The sequence below is a fragment of the Pyxicephalus adspersus genome, chromosome 10, assembly GCF_032062135.1.
Source record: "Pyxicephalus adspersus chromosome 10, UCB_Pads_2.0, whole genome shotgun sequence".
Taxonomy (NCBI): Eukaryota; Metazoa; Chordata; class Amphibia; order Anura; family Pyxicephalidae; genus Pyxicephalus; species Pyxicephalus adspersus.
Window position 1 is genome coordinate 52,718,037 of NC_092867.1, and position 24,219 is coordinate 52,742,255.

Genomic DNA, 24,219 nt, shown 5'->3' on the forward strand with positions numbered 1-24,219 from the left:
TTCTGCCAGTGTACAGTAATTTACCCAGATCACCACTACAAGTCATAGAAAGTCAGAGACTGGACTGTAACATTCTGTGTTTACTGCTCTTTGTGATTATTCTGGGTCATTAAGATTTAGGTAAAAAGTTTGGTCAAGTGGTCTCTTTTACAGGTACTGGCAAATTCTTTATCCCTTGAACTGATTCATTCCAGAATGGCTGATATAATTATATCAGAAATATGCACTTGTATACATGGGATGCTCTAAAATTTGCACACAATCAGGGCTTATGCTCCAGGCCTGGATGGTCTAAATTAAAAACCAGCACGGGGTCCAAGGTTAATGAAGAAAATGCAAATTCTTAGCTCGAAGAAATTCTGTAACTAAATGTTTGTACAATGTAGGTTGGAAGCTTTGTTGTCCATCACATACACAAGGCTGAACAGCGTGACAGATGAGAAAAGTTTCTTAGTGGATCCAGATGTCAGCATGGAGAGTATGACTTCATGGAATCAAGAAATGGTTCAGAGTCTTAAGCTTTATAAAGGAAACCTGCTTTCCGCTAACTAAAAACTTTTTTCTTGTCTGCACAGATATTTGGAACCCTCAAAATGTATACAGGAAACCAGTTGGTCAAACCAGGTGTCACAGTGGGTTCTCCCTTGTTTTCCCCTCCTCACAACCACTCTGTGGTCATAGTCATCTCTTTTATTTACAGCTCTAGAACTATGTCACTACCCCATATTAATTTACAGATACCTATTTGAAGGAATAATCTGCCTTCCAAGATCATGTGCCCAAAATAACATGATTTCTACTTGCTGTAAGCTTTTACAAACCCAGCAATCTCTTGTTCCAGCACTAAAATAAGTGGTAACAAAATTGGGAGTCTAAAGGTCATTCCAAAAAAACAGAGTTTGGGATGCCAGTTTGCCAATCCTTTTGTGTATGTTGGTTGCTTAGGAAGTGACATTTTGCCATCCACGCTCCTCATTGTCAGTGACCTTGTAGAACCTGACCAGTAGTGTATGAAATCCTTTGCTCATGTACCAAAGACAACAGCTTTATTTTCCAGTTTATATGGCAGGTAGTTCAGAGTGACACATGTGAGCAATTCACAGACCAAAAATACATCAGGAATAAACATGAACAAAACTGAAGAATATTCAATTTATTTAAACACAGACTAAGACACATGACGTGCCTGAATCCATACCTCTAGGACAAAAATGGGTACACTATGTAATACATTCTGAAACATGGATTTATTTTTGTGGTGTACATAAACAATGAGACTTACCTCTACAATGAACAGTATATTGTTATGTGACATACACATTTCAAGAACAGGTGCCAGCATAACATTGGCCCAGGAAAAAAAAAACACTGTCTAGATATATACATACATACTTGCCTATAGGCAGAGGACCTTTACTGAGTAATATGCACAATACAATGGTAAGTGGTTATTTATAACAACCAATCAGATTCTGACAATGTCCTAGCTAGTGTGTTCCCACTAACCACACGTTTTTTTATTTATGGCTATTAGTGATCAGACCTATTATATTATTCTTTGCCATAATTAACAGGTTTATTTCATAATGGAAAGAGCAATGTGGACAATTTAGTAATCATTAGTTACCAATCAAATTGCTGTTTACTTGACCTGACTCTAGTAAACCCAAACCTGATTGGTTACTATGAATTTGTGCATTTTACACCTTATTTGTGATTTTTTTTTTATTAAAGAGTCAGGGTAAAATATAATATACAGAGGATCCCGTGAAATCCTCTGAGCTTTCTGATCTAGTTCAGTCCCTTAAACTAACAATATATAGTACAAAACTCTTATTTTAAATGGAAAAGCTACTGTGAGAGGATGGCAACAGTCAGGTGATGAAATACCATGGCTATTGTTAGATAATTGTTTTCAAGGCCCAACAATGTCAAAGAATAATGACCCAGAATGATTCTCCTATGTATGGGTTGATTTTCATGTAAATGTCCAGCCCCGTATTTTTTTTGGTTAGTTTTGTACAGAGCAGGGGACAGTTAAAACACCTTTGATGGCGTCCACACCCCACTGAAAGAGTTCCTTTTATTTTCTGTATTAAAAACCACCTCCATACATAAAATAGTAGCTTTGACCCTCTAATAAAACCTGAAAGGTCATAGATCTACATATTCTACAGGTAAAGGTGTATTTTAAGCAGTCAAAAGAATACCTGTACGTACAGTACCTCTTGAGGCACCAAAATAAATACAACGATAAAATAAATAACATTTCAAACAGCAATAAATAAATATATACAAAGGGAGAAGGGTGCCAAAACTCACATAAGCAAAGCAATAGATGAAAAGGAAATAAAACAATTGAATTATATAGACAATCGAACTAACTTATTAGGCTATATTTAGAGTAAATCTTCAAAAATAAATCTTCACCCAATTAGCATATTCAACATTTGGCAAGCGATGGCAAAAGAGTCATCAACTTTGGATTAAACTGTCCCCAGCTGTCTTCCTGAATTGTCTAATTGAACACTCCATTACCTTTGAAGGAAACCTTTCAAAAACAAAATATAAAGTCTGTTAATTCTCTTAAATATTCATGTTGCCTGGCTGTCATGCAGATCTTTTAGCTTTAATAGCATTGCCATTTTGTTGGTTCCCCCCAACAATTCTGTACCTAAAATGCACAGTACTAGTTACCCTCTTTACACTTCACAATCCTCTGCATTCTATTCTGCCTCCATTAGCGGTCTTCCTGTGGGTTGCATAATGCCCGATAATATTCAAGCCGATTTTTGTGAGCTTGGGTTTTTATAGGGGTTGAGAGGAGGACTACTGGGGGCAGTAGGAGATGATCGACATGACAGCCATAAAAAATCTGCTTGGTGACTTCCATGTTTCTCACTAAACGTATAGGTGCCTGTACTTGCAAAACAATAGGTAAAAGGTTCTGCTTACAAAGTTGAATATTTTTCTGCTTAGTCTTACAGTATTTACCTTGCAATCAAGGTGAAGCCATGCTTTAAATGGGTGGACCATTACCCAGCCAGTAACTAGACTGCCAAGAAGTAAATAAAAAGGTGTGTTGATGGTATAAGGAAATGATTGGTGGTGAAGTGGTAGATCGGAAAGTGGTAAAATAAGGCAGATAAGCAGCATCCAGTCAAATGAGATATTCCCTTGGCATTGTAAAATCTTTGCCGTTTGTGGACAAACAGTAAAAAGCAACAACTCAGTAAGGTCCATCCTTTAAAGCTTGTTTGAAAACAATAGCATTTAATGAATACCGCCAGTAGCAAAGTGGAAGAAGCACACAGCAAAACCATCTGAATATATGCTTTGGTCTGACCAGACTAAATCCCTAAACTTTATTTGGATTCCCTAGATATCAGCAAACCTTTTCTGTATTACTAAATAAAAGTTAATAGTGGTAAACTCACAACAGCCAGATATTAGCTTATTCTTTTTCAATAAAGTGTCCTGAAAAATAACTTATTGATCTGTTGGATGGAGGACAGATTGCTAAGTGGTTCTGCACTATTTAAAAGTTAAATAGTTGGGATGGGGCATTGCAAACAATATCTGAATGCAAGAACCCGTACTGTGTTCTACAAATGCTGTTTAACGTTCTCCACCATCCTGCTGTTCTTATGTTTTGTGGTCTGATAGCAAAATACATTTATGAGTTTTTCTCATAAATGTCAGCATAGGTGGGAAATAGGTGAAATTTTGTTGTAATTATACCCTCCCTAATCCCACTGTTAATTATAAAAATGTGTTGATACCAGGATGTCAAAAAAAGGACATAGGAAAAGGCACAACCAACCCTGGGGTCTCTTATATAAAGAGACCCAAGTATGGCTAACTTACCTGTGCTTTACGGAGACAGCCCCAACCAATTTTCATTTGCAATTTACAATTCTTTAAACTTACACCTTTGTACCCTTGTCCAGGATATTCAGTAAGGTCTCTACAGCTTTAAACGTTTTGCTGCTTGCAAGAGAGAACAAATACTTCTTTGGTGTCCCATTTCCCCTAAATCTACCCTCTCTGGCACTACAGTCTTGGAAAGTTTCTTCAGCGTTCAATACTTCTGGAAAAGTTGGAGCCTGTGTACCCCGGGTATGTGCTGGTTCCCTACATTTTCTTACAACAAAACTCTACAGTAATTTTGGGAGTCCCAACACCATCAAAAATGTTGAATGCCAAAGAGCCTTTCTCAGGCTGTAGAGCTGGAACAGAAAGGTCAGGATACAGTAGAGGTGAAAATTTACATTCTTCTCCTAAAAGGGGGCAAAACAGGGGTCTCAACAATACAGGCTAATGATGACAGCAACCACTTCCATCCTGACCCTACATTTCCTATTTAGTTTTTCATGGCACAAAATGTGGCAACCTAGTTTAACACTGAAGTAACCTACCACTTAAAGTGCACTTATCATGAGGCTAACATATTAGCTAGCCCCATAATAGATGTACTAAAACCTTAATCCTTGCATTAAACCTTAATCTCAAACTTTAATGCAACATCTTCTAATTTATGTCTGCCCTAACCTTGCTTGAAAATAATAGGACGGAAAAGTCCCCAAACTATGATACAAGATTTACAAGACTAAAATCTGCCTCCAGATGGTGGAAACCCACGAGCTGGGTGGGGGGTCTTGTTTGTTCCCTATAATCCTCTTTAAGTATATGTGAGTATCAGCACAGAAGTATTTTTCTACAGACTGTGATTAATGGATTTTTTTTTTGGTCCATTGAATCTGGCTGTGAGAGTTTTGCAGCAAAAGGAGCACTAAAAATACATATTAAAGTATGTACAATAAGACAACTATTATACACACACATATATGTACATGTATAAAAGGCACTTAAAGACAGATACAAAAATATAATTTCCAATGGATATGTCAACATATATAAGGCAATTTACTTGTTATATAAGTGGTACTCTGCACTGTTTTTAAATCTGATTACTTGGTGCAAAGATTTGTTTGTTTGATGAGTATCATCATTTAAATGTCCATAAAAGTGGTTTAAATGGACCACTACATTAGAATGAACATAACAGTGCATATTAGAACACATGTATTTAGATTAACATCCATATCACTGATACATACCTTGTATTTTTTTCAATAAAAGTATCCTTTAATAAAACTGGTGCTAATAGGACAGGCTCTGGTTTGGCCTTAAAAAAATTGAAAAAAATTAAATCTGTCTTGTCGATAAAGATCTTCAATGACAAAAGTGGTTGTTCACCTTCTTATAAAGCTATTTTTTAAGCATAAATAATCTAAAAAAAAATGTGCACAGCCATAAAAACTTTTATCACACCTGCAATAACAAATGTTTGTTTGGTAGAGTTGCTTCTAATTTGGTAACCATGTTTTGTTCTTCTTGTTAACACTAATTACTGCAAAGAAGACTTGGAATTTAAAACATCTGGTAAATTTCCTCTCTATCACTGTTGATATGGTTTACATATTTCCTCCAGGTTTTAATCCTTTGGCAAGTAAGTTAAGGAACAAGATTCAGAATTTACCAGAGTACTTTTTGCATTTTTTTTTTTCGAGTGTACTTGCTCTTTCTAAGTGTTTAAATAAGTTCCTACATTATCACTCTCTTCTACTTCCACCTCCACCACATCAGTAGCCCCGAGATTCCACTCGGAAGGATACCACCGCTGGTACCTTCCTTTTTAGCCTGTTGAAGTCCTTTGCTGACCTCCAGAGCCAGATTTGCAGCTCTTTCAGCAGCCAGAAGTCCTCCATCTTGCGAAGAAAGTCATTGCCCCTTCCAAAACCCAACCCAAGGTGAGGAGAAGAAGTGGAGAATTCAGGTGGTGGCTGGTAGCCCAAGGAAGACATAACACCAGCAATGCTAACAACCAGACCCTGCAAGCTGGTGCAGAAGCGGCCAAGGCTCCTTCGCAGTTCAGTTCTGGCCACTTCACTGTCAATGGAACGCAAGTAGCAGAGAAGGAGACTGTAGGCTCGGTGGTTCTCTGCCAAACGTAGACTGTCATTCAGGTTACGCCACATCTGAGAATCCACTGAGGCACTGGGAATGGCGTCTGGACCACCGGCACGAGGAGGGTTGAAGTCTGGGTCGTTGAAAGGAGGACCAAGATAGTTTAACTGAAGGCAAAAAAAAGCATATTTAGGAATTATGGCATATCATTTAAAACAATGGTGCCCAACCTTTTTTCATCTGGGGGCCTGCTGTTGACATTGAATTAAAACTTGCGGGCCACAATGCAAACAAACATTAAAGATGATTAAATTGAAATGTTTCTAGTTATTGTAACGTACATGCACCAATCAAAAGAGATGACAAATCAAGAACTTCTGCACTCACCATTTGAAGCTCATTTTTTTAATGCAACATTTTAATAATGAAAGATACAAAACTAAAGTTATTATACGATGCTGGATAGTCATATATTGCTCCCTGCTCACCATTCCTGTAACACAGAGCAGAAACTACACCTGCAAGGAATACTTCCAGAGAAATGGATTTCAGGTGACAGATAGCCAAGGGGGTCATGTTCTTAATACTACATCTTCAGGTCCCTATATTTCCTCGTTCCAGAGAAATTAGGGTTCACAGAAGGTAAGTGGCTAGCTATGTGACAGGATAGCACAGTATGACAGGTAAAGTTTTTCATATCTTGTGATGGCGCTGTGGCGATGAATTTTTAGAGGGAGTTAGCCACAAGAGTCCCCCACTTGCAGTTACATTTGCCTTTTAATACAGAGAAATTGGGGTTCATAGAGAGTAAGGGGATAGCTATGTGTGGCAGGGTAGCATGATATGATTGGTATAACATTTTATTGGGGGGGGCAGGCATTTCCTACTGGCTCACACATTTCCAGTTTCCAACATCCCTCTGTTCCAGAGGAATTGAGGATCACAGAAGGTAAGTGGTCAGCTATTTTTAACAGGAACCCCTCCAGCTGCTCAGTCAATCAGTAGAATTGACTCTGGGTGGCAAGGAGTGATACTGAGCGTCTTCTCCCCTGGGCAGGGGTAACCGTACCGCAACCTCACAGCCAGACTGAACGTCTTAAAGTTTTGTGGAAGAGCAAGTAAAAATTTGGGGCAATGCAGCACAGAGTGAATTGACAGTACCCTAATGGTCATTGCCATGGAAGTGGGACCCGGGGGTCCCTAACATGCAAACTCAATTTGGGGACCAAGGTCTTGAAATAGCCCCCTTAATGTGAAAATATCCCTGCTTGGTATTAGGATTTTTTGCTTGAGACCCGGTATATGACAACTTGTTATGTTTAGGGGGCTGAAAATTGGTTTAGTAGCAGTTCTCAGTGTCCCCTGTGTACCCTGAAATATCACATTTCTATGACACCCTGTGTAGGAGATATGAAGGTTTACATGGGGTTGTTGACAGAAGCATGAACACAGACACAGCTCTCATGCTGCTGCTGCACAAGGTAGGATTTTATCACAGTACAAGGTGGGCATGCGCCCCATCCCCTGCAAGACAACAAGCAGAGAGGGAATGAGCAGAGGGCCGGATCTGGCAGCCAGCGGACCAAAGGTTGGACGCCCTTGATTTAAAACAAGTATGTATTTAAAAAGCCACTTTTTTTGTTGTCTGGGTGACTTCACTAGGAAAACTCACCCTTCTGATGACAGAAAGTGATAGGAAATTCAAAATGTCACAGGAACAGATTTATGTCCCACATCCCATGTATTTTATTCACTGGAAAAATAACCATACAAAGGTGATTTTCTTTTTCCATTGAGCAGTCTATTCAATCATTTCATAAAATCAACCAAAAATAATTTTTTTCATCCTGGTCAGTAAGGACTCAGGGACTCAAAACAGAAAAGAATATATTCATTTCTGTTGCATCAAAAGAAAAGCTGCTCCTCAAAAACTGGGAAACACTGGCTTTGACTCAGTAAGGGATGTGTTGGACCATTCATAGAAACAACAACTTCCTCACCCAGTGAATATGTTGAAAATGTTTACGGGAGAAAAGATTTGTGTGTTGAAATTCCTTTAAGCACAGAAAGTGGTTAGGTTGTGATCAAACTGTTTTGTTTACCTGAAATGCAACATAGAAGGATGTCTCTCAATAGTGGATGCCAACTTACTAGTAAGATCAGAGAAGCACACACAAGAGCTTGAGACTAGACCACCAACATGACAACACCTATTAAAGTTCAGGAAGATGAGTAAACCTCCTTATGTAAATCCTTTATTTTCTGCATTCTCATTTGGAAGATCCAGAGAATCGCAATAGATAAGCCAACCTTTCACTGTGTGGACTGCTGAATTCAATTATCGATTTTTAGTCAACAGAGTTCTGGAGAGTAAAAGAGAAACCACAAGCAGCTTGTGAGGAAGATTTTAACTTTTTGAGGGCATATTTATCAATTATTTTTAGATGTCTCCCCAGTGACTGTGAATTCAAAATGATCTTGATGAGCCTGCAAGCTCACACAATTGAATATGCATGAGATTCACCTTTAAATAGATTTAAATTCACCAGGTGAAAATCTATATCAAACTTTTTTTTGTTTGAGCACATACCTGACTTTTCTGGATAGCAGGGGCCTTCAACAAGAATAAAACAAAACCCAGCTTCAAACACCTCCAGCATTTTTTCCAAAGCTCCACCAACTCTGCTTTTTACTATGCAGCTTAACCTCTAGGTGATCACACTCCAAGTGCTGGAACCTTCCAAGTGAATGATTACCCGATCTTGAAAAATCAGAGTTATAAAAATTAAAAAAGCCTATGAATCCTGGATCCAAATTTTTATGTCATCCATATTACTCTGCTACTTTGATACGCGATTCTGGAACATTAGGAACCCTCATTGTTTTTCTAACTTTAACCTTATTTCTTCTTTTGCTCTTTTATTCCAGAATGTTACCTTCATGACCACTGGGAAGGATAACTGGCGTAAGTGAGTAAGTGGCGTTGTTAGTGTTTGAGTCTCTGGTACTTGGGTGGCCTGGGGGGATATATATGAATACCTTTTTCCTATCTGTTGTCTACTATATACCTTACCTAATTTATGTTCTGTCCTCTTTGTTGACCAATACCTGTCTTTTTTTTGGATTACCTTAACCCACTAACACCTTGCCATATGAAAGTTATACTTGGGTACAGATGAGCATATTACCTCCAAAAATGTTTGGGCCTTGGCAGGCAAACCCAAACCAAAAAACTGTCATCTGAAGAAGAGGACAACTTTATCAACCTTACCTAGGCTCCTGAATCATCTCACACACAGCTTACACAGATTAGCACCAGGAGAAAGGTGACAATGTGTTTTTTGGGGACAAACTTTCTTACGCTGACCTGAAGGGGCAAAATGACATGTAAGTGTAAAGTTTTCTTTTAAGACTTTAGGTGATTTGGTTTTTCCTGCATTTACCGACTTATTCTTTGCACCTGCTTGTCAGACCAGAGCTGGGTACCTGTCTTATTTAGACTGATTATGTAACCTAATGCTGACAGCTTGTTTATTTGCATGTTATATAAGAACCTGGCATTGTATATACTATTTAGAGGGTTGCTAGTGGTGCCCCAGGCGATGCAGGGTAATGTGTTCTAGGTAGTGCAGTCTGGGAAGCGGAACAGAGAGGGAAATTAGTGCGGGAATAGCAAAGGAGGGGCAGAGTCCTTGAAGATATAATTATTTGTGAATGTGTGTGTATATACAACAGTGAGTGTTTATGTCAGTGTATACTTAGATACAAGGATCCAATGACACCTCAAGCCCCCTCTGTGTATACAACACCGCTGATTGAGCCCTCCAGGGAATGCCTAGTTGTGTAAGTGTATCTATGTGTGTACACACAGCATTATATGCATATCCACACACTGATCCCTTCATGTTTACACATGAACATTCCTGGAACAAATAAACAAAGGGATCAGTCTCATCATAGACCGCGTTCGTCCCCGGCGCTGTGCTGGCAGTCTTGAATAAGGCTTCAAAGATCAAATGAAAATTGAGTTTAGTGCTAGGCATGCCACTGTTCCTAAACTACAACATTTCACAAGCTTGGGTTTCTTTCATGAAATTTCTACACTGAAAAACAAGCTACATAAATATTTAGGACCATTCCAGCCACACAAGTCAATATACAAATAAAGAGAATCAGTGCTTTGCCTATGCAGAACAACAGGTTCACTTTAACCCAGGCCTCTAAAGAGGGAGGTATAGCCCTACTTTTGTGTCTGTGCTGCTCCACTCAGCTCATTCTGCAAATAATTAATATAGTCGAAGTAAGCCCAGGCATGTTTCTATGTGTGTGTGCATGCATTCTAAAGCTGAACTACAGAAAACAGCTAAATGCACGGGTGAAATGCATTAATAGGAGATGTCATACCTGCCAAACTAATTGTAACTTTGGTAATCCAGTTCTCAGATTTATACAGTCCTTCCAGACAGCATGGTCAGCCTGGTAACTAGACCTTACTCCAATTCGCAAGCTTAGGTAAGCTACCACCCAACCCCAAGTCTGTGACTGGATAGTAAAGAAGTACCAGCAGACTGAGGAGGTTATCACTTTTCTTTACCCATCTGTAAGCATAGTTACATAGTTACATAGTAGGTTAGGTTGAAAAAAGTCCATCAAGTTCAATCACTAGGGAAATAAACTTATCACAGATATAAAACCCTATAAGACATAGTTGGTCCAGAGGAAGGCAAAAAAAGTCCTGGTACAATTTGTTCAACAGGGAAAAAATTTTCCTTTCTGATTCCATGAGGCAATCGGATGTTCCCTGGATGAACAGTCACCGTTATTTTTACTTCAAAGCCTTAATACCCAGTTATATTCTGTGCTTCTAGAAAAACATCCAGCTTTTTTAAAAGCATATCCAGCTTATCTTAAAGCAATCTATAGTAGTTGCTGAAACTACTTCCTGAGGGAGCAGATTCCACATTTTCACAGACCTTGCAGTGAAGAATCCCTTCTTTATCAGGAGCCTAAACTTCTTTACCTCCGGACGCAAAGAGTGCCCTCTTGTTCTTTGTAATGATCTCAAAGAGTGTAATGAATAATGGGGAAGAGAGTTCTCTATATGGGCCATTTATATATTTACACAGGGTGATCATATCCCCCCTTATACGTCTCTTCTCAAGGGAGAATAGATTCAGTTCAGCTAATCTCTCCTCATAGCTGAGCTCCTCCATTCCTTTTATTAGTTTTGTTGCCCTTCTCTTCACTCTCTCCAATTCCACAATGTCCTTTTCTGGTGCTCAATACTGGGCTGCATTTTCCAGAAGAGGTCTGACAATTGCTTTGTACAGGGGCAGGATAAAGTCTCCATCTCTGCAGTCTATTCTCTTTTAATACAATAAAGTACTTTGCTAGCTTTAGATATTGCAGCTTGGCATTGCATGCTATTACGTCTATGATGTACCAGAACCCCCAGATCCTTTTCCATTTCTGACTCCCCCAAATGTATTCCCCCTAGACAGTATGAAGGTACAGTACTTTACATTTATCTATATTAACCTCCCTAGCGGTCTGATTCTGGCCGTATTTCCACGCAAAAAGCGGTACAATTTTTTGCATGGAAATTTATTTTACATTGTAGGCCTATAATTCTTAGGCATAACTCACCGACACTTGCCTAATAGTTAATAAAATTGATAAAAAATAATATATGTTAATATATAATGTAAAATAACTGTACAGAAGCATATGCAATATATATATATATATATATATATATATATATATATATATATATATAATATAATTATATATATATATATATATTATATGAATATTTCTTTGTATTGGACTTAATACAGCTATTTTGTATTGAATCCAATACAAAACTATTTAAATTTTCTGCCGCTAAGTCCCCGCCGCACTGACGCATGCACGGACGTCACTGGGAAACCCTGTAGCACATTGCTGCATTTTAGGTTTTTACTGTTTCTCAGTCATATCAGTTTTAAGCCATTGTGACTGATTAAGGCAGTGATGTTGCTAATATGATTTATTTGTGTACACAGAGCTAAAAAAGAATGTTTAGTAAATCTGCCTTTTCTTTATCTCCAGTTACCAACCTAGCGACATCCTTTAAGGGGCCTACATGCTGACATCTGATCTTTTGGCTATTATTATATTTAAAAAAAAATTGGAGTTTGCCTTACTTTTCTTTGCAATTTGTCTTTCATTTTGAAGTTTTGCACATTTTATCCCCTTTTTACATCCTTTGTTATATTCTTTATAGTTTTCAAACGATGAAGGTGATCCTTCATTTTTATATTTTTGGAATGCCCTTTTCTTGTTCCTTTAGGCTTTTTTAACATCAGTTGTGAGTCACATAGGTTTTAATTTTAGCCTCTTAAACTTATTACCCATTGGAATATATTTTTCAGTGTGCTTTTGTAGAACAGACTTGAACCATTCCCATTTCTGTTCTGTGTTCTTTGAGGACAATTTTGTCTCCCAGTCCAAGTCACAGAGAGGCGCCCTTAATAATGGAAAATTTGCTCTCTTAAAATTAAATGTTTTTAACTTTTGCTTCCTGTTTACAACTTACATTAAATGAAATCATATTATGGTCACTGCTACGCAGATTCTCTTTTATATGCCTATTTGTTAAAAGGCCTGCATTGTTAGAAATAACACATGCTCTGCAAAACACTTCATTTACTCTGGTGCTGCCTCCTCTCCTTTTTAAAGTCCAGAAACAATGTTGGAATTTTTTTGGGTACTTGCTGGGAGCTATCTATACTCCATAGATATGTCAGTGAAGCCTAATGCACTAACATTAATGATTCATTGTTGAGGAGTTAAAACAAATGCACGCATATGCAGACTGTTTGCTGGTCCTTGACTATATAAGTGTTGGTACTTTATATGAGGTGGGGGCAAAAAGCACAAGAAAGACCAATGTGTGTCCTGCTCAATAGGCATTGGCTTTGGTGTGCAAATGTGTATCACACAATGAGAAGGGAAGGATACAGGAGAAAGACAAATCAGTGTACCAGAGATGTATTTTTACTGGAGAAACTCTAGAACAGGTGCCTAATATTTGAAGAAAAACAAATGTGTGTGTGTTGAGGATGGACATTTACCAGGAAAAGGGTATTTTGCATTTTGAAACCATCTTGGAAATGTTGCTTCAAGTGGGTAGGGTACTGGAAGTTCCAGTGCAGAGATATCACCACGGGGTTTGATTCTTTTCCCACTCTACCGCCATTGTCCACCATGAAACAGCATTCAGATGAATGGTTGAATACTGGCAGGTGAGGAAAGTGTTATATGGACCTCCATATCCAGATTTTTACTATTCTGAGTGCAGGAAAGTGTTGGCAACGTAAGAACAGACACCCATAGGGTCACAATTAAATTAGAGAACCTGTAGAGAATACAGCTGATGGATGATATTCATTGACATAAAACATCTTTTTTCTACATTTTCTGAGACCGGGTTACTTCATTTGCAGTCAACTATTCTTGTGGGTGTTTGGGTAATGCAGTCATGCTCATTTATGGTCAGCATGTGTGAAAGACAGGAAGAAGTAAAGTTTTACTCCCTGTTAAACCTCTTACTACCATTTCCCAGATAAACGTTTTTTTTAAGCTGCAGAATGCAAACCATAATCCATATAAACTAAACCTGAGACTCTTTACAATATGACATCAGTATCACTGGAGGTATGGGTTAGTAGGCAAATACCCAGGAGACACTTTATGATGACTATAGGCAAACATAGCTGCACCCATGGTTTGAATAAGTGAATCCATACATGGTCTATTCATAAGGGTCCATACACACTATAGATTCTTGCCACACAAAACAATCAGTTGTGTTCACCCCTGGTAGAAATCTACATTGTGTGCTGTTGTCCCCTGATTGAGGAGGTAGTCGTTGATCTGCCATGTTGGAAGTACCATATGCTAATGATCAGTATTGGTATATTATTGTATAACCAAGGAGCAGGGCACTTTTTGCCCATCTTGCCTACCCTCTCTTCATAGAACAGAATGGTCTGTACAGCCATCATTGCTAAACTGTCATCTAAAAGGATCACTCCTATCTATTTGAGGGTCAGTAGTTGCAAATTTGTGCATTAGAATTAAAACAAGGAGAAAGATAACAACTATCTGCTTGGTTCCATCCAAAAACTGGGAGAAGTGGTAAACACGTGAATTATTATCATTTGTCATAGCATTGCCACAGACATCAGACATTGGTGCCCCAAACATTCATGGAGTTATCATTCATTTTTTGTAAATCCAACCTGGTTTTTGCCTTTTTAATTATTGACCAGCTTTCCTCTACACTGGAAAAAAAGGGCCCAAATCTGGGGTCAATATTGAGACCATACATGTGCTTTCATGATCTTAGAAGGGCAGAGCAGGAGAATTACCTCACTACTAATGCTCCTTCACTGACCAATTTCAGGCTGGGGTCAGGAAGTTGACCTAGATGTGTTGCTTTGCTACAGCAGAAAAAAATTGGGGCATCAGACTGGCTATGCTTTCTGGTAGTGCTGGGTAAAGCTTGCCCTATAACTCAACATACACACCGAGGAAAACCCTTTCCCCAAAGTCTTTACAAAATGAACACTCTTGGAAGTGTTAATTTTCTGTGTTTCCTAAGCTTAGTGGTTCTTTCCAATGACTCACCATTGTGTTCTATAGTGATATAGGAAACAACAAGAGAAAACACTGAGCAAAGAGAGAGACAAAAGAGACTGACACACAGTATTGATTTCTGCAAAGACTTTGAGGCATTGGGAGGTGAATGTTTAGTTTCTTCTTTGAGACAGTTACCGAAAAAAGAAACACTGTTTGTTGATCAGAAACTGAAATGAGTCTAAACTGTAGGAAGAAAAATCATACAAATCAATGTGAGTGCTGATGCAATCGACAAAAGTCAGACATATTGACAGTAGACAGCAGTAGAAAGCAGTTGTGAGTTGACATAAGCCTTTTCTCTCAATCCAAAAATAGTAAATAAGGAATACAGCTCATCAAAGCATAAAGGCACATGGGAAGGGCAAGAATTATTATATGTTTGACTATAATTCCCACTAGGAAAACCATGTACATTATTTAGGAAGATATATACAAATCTCTGCTTAAAAGAAAAATCTATTTTACCTGCTTTGCCGTTTACCAAAATGATTCCTGAATGTGTGGATCTACGTCACCTTCATAAAAACCACCTGACCATTTTCAGTGTTAAATAAAAAAAAAAATACAGCAGTTTGCACTCCTGTAGAAAAGAGAGTATCTCACCAAAATAAAAATCCTTTTGGTGATAATGTAACGTGTATCTTAGCATTAGAAAACACTAAATCACACAAATAAATTACATTTCTGGGGGTGTTCTGTATACCAATGGTGTAAAAGAGTCCTCAAGGTTTCCATATAAAGATAAAGAAAAAAGTATTTGTCTATAAATTGAAAAGGAAGGGTAATTCTTTATAACTGTAAAATAGAAATAAATTGTGTAACAATTGTACATATTAGAACATTGTTTTGATGAAGTACACACGTCTGTACTGTATATAAAAGACATAGAATTCTAAAAATGTCAAATAACATATTTTTCTCCTGCAAAGAAAGTTAGTTCACTCTAGTCCTAGATTCCCTAAACCCAAAAGATACACTAAGAGGCTGAACAAAATTGCCTCATTTAGGAAAATCCTCAACAGTACAGGTTCTGATCCAATCAACTATTACGTTCTACTATATTTACTACAGATAAAACATGCTGATCTACAAATGGCAAAGGTCAAATGCAATGTTGAGGGGACCCAATAAGAATAGAAGTCTACCAGCAATGGTTGCTAAAGTTACATCAGAGCCACATTTATTCTTCGACCATACCACAACTCCTGGAGCACACAACAGTTTTGCTCTATAAACTTTTATAACTTGAAAACTTATAAACTAGCAGGAGATGGGTTAAGGCAGAAGTCTTTAACCCTATTCTTTGCTTACTCATTTTAACAGAATAAGTATGCATTTCCAAAAAGTTTTAGATTGCTGCGATCGGGTTTGAAGGCTCAAATATGATTCAACTTATTGACCATTTATGTGACAATATTGTGACAACAATGGCCTAATAATATTGGTGAAATGTGCCAAGGCAACTATGTTTTACTCTGATAGTTTCTGATAGTTTATAGAATAATAAAAAGCACTACACAAGTTACTTGTGTGCAATCTATATTTTATTTTTATATTGTATATACCTGAGAAGCAAGTCTGCACATCAGCAGAGCCAGCTTGGAGATGTGCCAATCTCCCTAGAGGCAACAAATTTCTTTAGAGGTAAGAGTAGGCATGTTCATTCTGAATGGAATTAAAATCAGATGGTAATTTCATATAGATTAAAGACTAGCAATGTAATTTGACAGGGTTAAGATACAGCATACCTTTATCATTATCCCAATAGATTTTAAATATTTTCTCCATATTTTAATAGGTTTCTTTCAGGTGCCTTACTTTGTCTTACAGACTCCGTGGCTGTGGTAGGAACATTAGACTGCATGTTCCTCTGAGTCTGGACACCTGTTAAGGTGTCAACACTCTGAAATAGGATTTCTTTTGTTCTGGAGAGATCTCACTCTATTTTGACCATATTTGTAAATATTAAACAAATTTGGCTATACATACACCTCCATTTGTTGTTATATAAAAATAGTTTGCAATAAAGAAACATAGGAGGTTACTATGACAAACAATATGGCTGCTGCAAGCCCCCACCCCCAATATGGAGGCTGAGATGTTTCTGCATTTTATACCCAGCCTTAGGGCAATACAGATAAAATTACGGCACAGGAAGGAGTTAGGCCATGTGACAGAATTGTGTCAGAAGAAAAAAAAAACTATTGAAAGAAAAAAGGGGAAAAAAGAAGATGTGAGGAATAAATAGAGTGAAACAGGCAGTGGGGGGGACGCCTTAAAGAGGGGGGAGGATGGAAAGAGAGACAGAGCCAAGTTGGAGAGGTTCGTGAAGAGAGACAGACAGGGAGTGCTGCCTTTAATCACACAAAGTTTACACAGTGTGTAGAAAACGAGACCGCTGCCATGTCTCATATTATAACCAGGCTCTCTCGCAGCCAAAACAGAGCCGCCCCTTGCTTCCACCTCCCTCCTGTCTATTTCATTTTTCATTGTTCACCCATTTATTCTTCACACATCTACCTCCTTTACTTAAAACAGGGGCTTTATCACTCCTTTCATTCCACCATCTTTCCTCCATGTTTTACTTTACATTAGACTCCATTTTGCTCTTGGACATCTGTCCGTCTTTTTTTTTTTTCTCACCCTCTCTGGCTCAGTGGGACGGAAGCGGTCCCATTTTAGACCGCACTGAGCCAAACATCTTGAGGGAAGTGAGAAGCGGAGAGACGAGAGGGTCTTATAAAGTGAATGTATACTGATCTGCACCTGTGTTTATGTGTACACACCACAGTGAGGACGTGTAGGCTGCAGGGTTTATGTGGACATGGCTCCGCCCAACCCTTTATACGACCGGCCCGCGTATTTCCTGGTATTTTCCAATAAAACCCTTCCACGTATAAAGCTCTCTCTCTCTAATTCTCCAAATAGCTTTTCCATATATAATCCCGTGTAGTGTTTTAAAATGTTTAACTGTATCTAGCCTATCCCTATTAACACCAGTGTTTTTCCTTTACAGTTAATGAATTACCACCCAAGCTGCAAAGCCGTTTCAGGCATCCATCTCTTTTTATGTAAGCAGACGCCCTTTTAGCCAGGGGCACAGTTCTAACAAGGCATTTGGCATGCGCCTAAAGCTGGCCGTGATGAAACTGATGAAACAATATTTTTTACATCTACAGTGATCTAAAGATCTAATCTTCTCAGTCGTAAAGATTAAATAGAGATTGCCCATTCGGATTGCAGCACATAAGGCCAATTTAAAACAGTGAAATGTGTCCTCCTAGGATGCAATACAAAGCCCAGGTGGGTACTTTCCAGTCCTGATTATTGTTACAAGTAGGAGAAATCTGTAAGCATATATAAATTTGGAGAAGCTCCTGTAACTGACTGTCAGTTTGACCTGAACAAAAAAAGCACAGTGTCTCTTTAAACAATAATTCCAGCCAGGTTAGTTTTCCCTCAAACCATTGCCTGCTTTTTGGCCTACAGATGACAACAGTGTCTTGCCAGCTGCAGAACTACTATAACAACCTCCAGTTACCCTAATACTTGAAAATCAAAGAGTTTTCAGCTTTTGATTGGCAGAATTTACAAAGGATTAGCTGAACATTTCAATCTAGCACTTCCAATACTCAATCTGCAAACACTTACTGTGATAAGGTAATGTGGATAACTGTTTCCATTGATTTTTATCTTCCATATCAGAACAGAAGGTTCTGAAAAAGTAATGTACAGCAGATTCTATGGTATTCTTATTTTACTTAAAGGAGAATACCAGGCAAACATTAAATACATGACTGAATTACATATATGTTTACTATTTTACCTGCAAGATGCAGGACATTCTTGTGGTTTACAATTTGAGTGTGTATATGGGATATGTCTAATCCAAATAATGATAAAGAATAGCCTATCGCAGTATAATATCCATTGCAGAAGGTAGAATCTCTAGTAGGACAGCTGTAATGAATAAAGGAGTCACAGAGGGGCCCTTTTGAGCATTAGAGAATTGGAGTTTCCAATTGAAAATTGTATTGATTTACTAAATATAAAACCATCCAGCACATTTTAAGATCTCAGGAAAGAAATCCTTCATCTTTGATTGAGGAGTATGGGTAAAACATAGGACTTTTTACATGTTAAGGAGTTTAAGTGAATCTTTAACCACTTTTATCCAGCATTTTGGATTTCCTCTTTCTTTCTATGTGGATGCCAATGGTCACCTGGAAAAATAAAGGAGTCTACCTCTACAGCGGGAGCACAGATAGCAATAAAAACTTTATAAATGGTTCAACTCCCCTACTCTGTAAAAAAAAACATAGAGATGCATGGTAATGAAGTGTTATTACCATTGAACTCACAAAAGTATGTAATATGGTTACATAATTTGGTTATTATATTTTATAAGCTTGTATCTGTATTCTATGAATCTTATTTTTTTACACATTTTTTTTTTGAAAATATTCGATTAGCATAGTTATACATGTCTTTTTTTGCCATGATGAGCTTAATATACAAAGCTTTAGCATAAGGATAAGTACTTTTAGTATTAAGGCATGTGACTGTAGGTTTTCAATCTCATTGGACTGAAATAAAAAATGGCTGGATAAGTATCCTTATCCTGGTGTGTTAGTTAGATCCTACCTAGTCATACACCCACTACCTATGTAGAATCTATCTAGCTATACCTATGTCATATTAGGTATCACATCTTCACCATTTATATTACAATTAGGTTTATATATTCTTTATACACATTTGGATACTTCACCGAAGAAGAAAATGTTTTATTACTTGTGTTTTTGGCCTTAATAAGGATGCATTGTAAAGGTTTCAACATGCATTGCAAGAACCAACTGCAGTATAACATATACTCTATATCAGGAGTTTTATGCTTAATTACACTTTTTAAGCAATTTTAATTATTATTAAACTTTAGTTATAAAGTTGCATAATTTTATGCAATGCTATACAGTAAATAGGGGTTGCAGATGACTTACATACGTGATAACTATGAACAATGACACAAGAGGAGAATAGGACTCTGAGTAAAATAGTTCACAATAAACCATACCCAGTTTAATGGTTGTTTACTCCATCAACTATTATGTAGGGAGATCCCACCAAAATGTGTTGGATTGCAGTATATAACGAAATAAGAAATTAATCCCAAGAGTCTCAACGAACATTTTGGAACTTCAGTGTTCTTGAAACCAATCTTGGGTTATGGCAATACACACAATCCTACCAGTGAGTGGAATCTCTTGGCTACTTCCATGTATGGTATTTCTACCTATTATTCGGCCTCTTGTAAATGGGTAAAGGTGTAAAACTATGTGTGCCATCGGCTTGCTTGTGCAGCGCTGGTTTCATAACACATGATCTCCTTACAGAATTACAGATCCCACAGAAGCATGGAAAGGGTTAGACCTCCTATCGGGCTTTTGCTGCCATCTCTGTTTCCGCTAGGGAGATTCAAGTTATTTGACTCTCCTGATAACCATGGTCATTAGGATAAAAAAGTGATAGAAATTCCAAATCTAAAGCAAGAGGTAGGGAGAAATCTTCCATTTGGGACACATTTCTAAGATGGCAAATTTAGGAGTTAATGGTTTTTACCTTTCCCCCCTCAATCCAAAACCATAAGAAAATCCATCGGTTTAACACTTTCGACTGTATTTATAAAACATGGAATCTGACATTCTCTCAGACACTCCCTGAGGTCCATGTTTTCAATGTCAGTGATTGATTCCCACAAGGGAAATGTTGGAGAGAATGTCAGAATCCCTATTTTATAAATAGAGCTCTTTAACAGTAAATATATATGCATTTCAACTGTGCAGTTAACAGACTGCCTGGATTCTTTTACTACTGTAATTCTTTGGGTCAATTTAATTTTTAATTTTTTAAACTAATACTCATGTGAATCTTGAATTGATAGCTTCTACATTGTTTTCCATGTAAAACTTTAAATGAGTAATCTGAACATGCAGGTACGAGGAGGAGAATGGGAGAAGTCACTCTTTTAACTAATTCAATTGATTAAAAAAATTCAGCTTCTGCTATTCAGCTCTGTAAACGGGAATTTTTGTCAGCTTGTCAAGTAAACAAATATAATAGTAAGAGCATAAGCGCAACTATATATGAACATTTCAATATTATTTATCCGAATAAAAATTTAAGTATAACTAACTTTTTATTGTCAGGACTGTTTTGAGACTGGCTTTCATTAGTAGCCTGACATCTGTTGTAACCACAATACAAACTGATTAAACATTCTACTGTAAAAAGATTTGGTTTATAGTAATTAAAAGCCTGTCCATTTTATTTATTTTTCCAACTATCACATTCAGTTTTCTTGAATACACTAGCTCTAGAAAAGACCAACAAATTCTAGTTTCTGTGCAATTCGTATCTAAACCTAGTGGAGCGCTGTTTCTCAACTAGGTTTCCCCCAGAGAAGTTTTTGCCTTTCAGATCAATTTAACAGATACCAATGACCTGTATCTGTATGACGTTTTCCCCAATTGTCTGCATGGTAGGAAGCACTGTTCGTAATGACCACCACACTAATGTACTGTGAGCTGTGGATATAGGTATTATAGCAAGGGTTCCTTGAAGACTTAAAAGTTATTTCAAGGGGTTCCCCCGCTATAAAAAGTTCTACTTTTTTTTTTTCAAGGAACTCTAAATGTATGATCTGTAATAGATCATACATTTAGATTGAAGCATGCATTTACCAGCTTGATAGACCACTGGAAGGCACTAAGAAACCAACAGTACATAAGTTCCTCTCTGATGTTTACATAGGATAAAGCAACCAAATCATCACTACTGCACCATCATGCTGGCTGACATGGCTGCCAATTAGGTAAGATTAAAGAAAAACTTAAATATTGCAATTAAAAGTCTTCACCTCTAAGTTCATTATTTGTAGAGGTCTTAAGGAAATATCCAAGTGGGTAATACCAACTAACCTTCTATTTGATACCAACTAGAACCACTGGTACCTATGGAGAATATCAAATCCCTTAGGCCTTGGGAAACAATAAAAATCTCATGTTAACACATGTTAATTACAGTGAAAAGTAAAGGGTGAGGACTAGGACAAAGGTCTAGACCTGTAACAGCAAGCAAAGCTTGTCTATGACAGCATGTTGCCGATTAAAATAGATGAGACTAGTCAGGCATGAAACAGAAGTTTTGGTTTTGTGACAGCAAGAAAGCTTTCTTTTTGGCAAATTGTTCAGATGTTCTCAATTAGTACTGCTGAGACCCAAGGTAACAGTTGACAAGCAAAGGGCATCTTGGTCAAAAGGTTTTTAGCTTTTAACAACAACAAAAACCACTATGTGGCCAAATCGTATTACCAAAACATCTGACAGGCAGCAAAGCTAAAACCATAACAAATCAAATCCAAGCTGAGCTTCAGAGCAAATGAACAGCAACAAAAGCCTCTCTATTATATCATGTAGTAGGTTCCAGGCCACACACAGGATGGATAGGGTAACTGAAAGGCTTTTACTCCTAATTTTACAACAGGAAAGCCAAACATATTAAGCATAATTGAAGAACATGCTCAGAGGTACATAGGGTGATGTGGGGAGGCTCAATGACTGGTATTCTTGTCTTGCAGCCCTAGAGTACCAAGTGTGAATCTCAGTATTATTAACTGCAAAGGTTTACTGCCGTGAATTTGATTCTCAGTATCACATTATTATTATTATTATTATTATTATTATTAAACAGGATTTATATAGCGCCAACATATTACGCAGCGCTGTAAATTAATAGGTTTGAATCCCAGTATCAAGAACCTGCTCAGATGTTCATGGGTGACATGGAGAGACTGAATGACTAGTACTTATGTCTTGCAGAACTAAGTACTTAGTACTAAGTACTAAGTGTGAATCTCAGTATCATTCAGTATTATTAACTGAATGGATTTATTATGTTCTTCCTATGTAAGAAAGGGTTTCCTATCTCAGTATCAGGGTTTGAATCTCAGTATCACAAACTGCATGGATCTTCCCCCCATGTTTGTATAGGTTTCCTGACACATGTTCAAAACATACAGGTAGGTTAATTGTCGGATCCTAAATATTTGACTTTGACTATAGTGGGCCATTAAATCTTGAGCTCCTCTGAAGATCTCATTGCAGTCTCCATCTAAAGCCCAGGTGAGTAACAACCTAAAAGTACAACTTTAAGACAGAGGGTTGCCATTCTATAACAGGACATGTCTGAAATAGAACCTATATGAACATATCTATATAGAGCCCAATCAAACCCAAAACTGAACAAACAAATTCTAACAGCAATTGGGTAATAAATCAATACAGTGTTTAAAATCAAAGTGGTGGACACAACATCACTATTCTTTTATTATTTTATTCCCATCTCTAAAATTCAGCCAATGGAAGGGTCAGTCATCTGTGATTATGTGACACCCAAAATAGGAAAAACAATGACTGTCAGACAATAATTAGCAGCATCCCTGCAATATAGTGGAAACCATGTGTCTTCATGAGGAGGGGTAGTTATAGGAAGTAGGTGGTGAGTAATTTTCTAACCTAATTCTGTTATTATGAAGCTAAAAGTCATGAGCCCAACTACAGTCAATCACAGCTACACAATAAGTCAAAATATGTCTAATCTAGACAAACAACTCATTCAACATTACATTGTTCCAATAGGTGTCCTTTGCCTGTTTTATTTCAATTTGTATTCATGCTCTAATGATCTTTTTGGACAGCAAAGGCATACCTCCCATGCAGTTTGGATTGGTGCTATCACTTTCCTAATCATAGATGCACCCACTTTGACACTAAAGCTACATACACACGTGCAATTATTGTTGTTGGAAAGGATCTTTCACGATTTTTTCCAACGACTAAGGGGGAGAACGATGGAGCGGCACCCTGCTGCATGCCCTCCCACTTCCCTTGCATTAGGATCGTTCGTCGTCCATCTTCTGTGGATCCACTGGGATGGTCGTTCAGGCGATGGGCGCTGTACACACGCCAGATTCTCTTCCGGTATCAGCGACAACCATTGGACGTGTGTACCCAGTGTAACTGATGCAATAGTTGATTTCGGATCCCGCAATATAATATAGAAATCCTTATGATATTTTTAAAGAATTGTAAGAATCAACAACCTTCTTTCTGAGGGCCTTGTCCTTAGGATCTTGGCTTGATAATACCACACAATGACAATAGGAAAATCAGACTCTACATATGTAAAGGTTTAAATAAAGTATTTCCAATTGAATACTTCATGAGGAAAGGGGGGGGGGGGGTAATTATTGCCACCTAATCTAAAACACTTGGTTCCAGTTTCATGGATATGAAGTGTTGGTAAAAGCAGGGCTGTACAAAAATATGAAGTGCTCAGTTATACTTATTGCAGGTGGATGATTGTTTACCCAAATTTTTTCTTTGGCCTCTGCAAAATCATCCAGTATCACGCAAGGCAAGGCAGCACGGGGAGGCAGTTTATACACAAAGGTTATTAAGTAATCTCATAAAATCTTATTATGAGTCAATGTGGATTACAGCA

The 24,219-nt window shown here is 37.7% G+C and overlaps 1 protein-coding gene across 1 annotated transcript in view; it reads right to left on the reverse strand.

Annotated features, from left to right (window-relative positions):
* Positions 1-1,146: 1,146 nt before the first annotated feature.
* CLCF1 (cardiotrophin like cytokine factor 1) overlaps positions 1,147-24,219 on the reverse strand; it is a 37,686-nt gene continuing 14,613 nt past the window's right edge. The window contains exon 3 of the mRNA XM_072424204.1: positions 1,147-6,137. Within this exon, the coding sequence (XP_072280305.1) occupies positions 5,646-6,137 (492 nt within the window). The 3' untranslated portion in view covers positions 1,147-5,645. The remainder of the gene's footprint in view (positions 6,138-24,219) is intronic.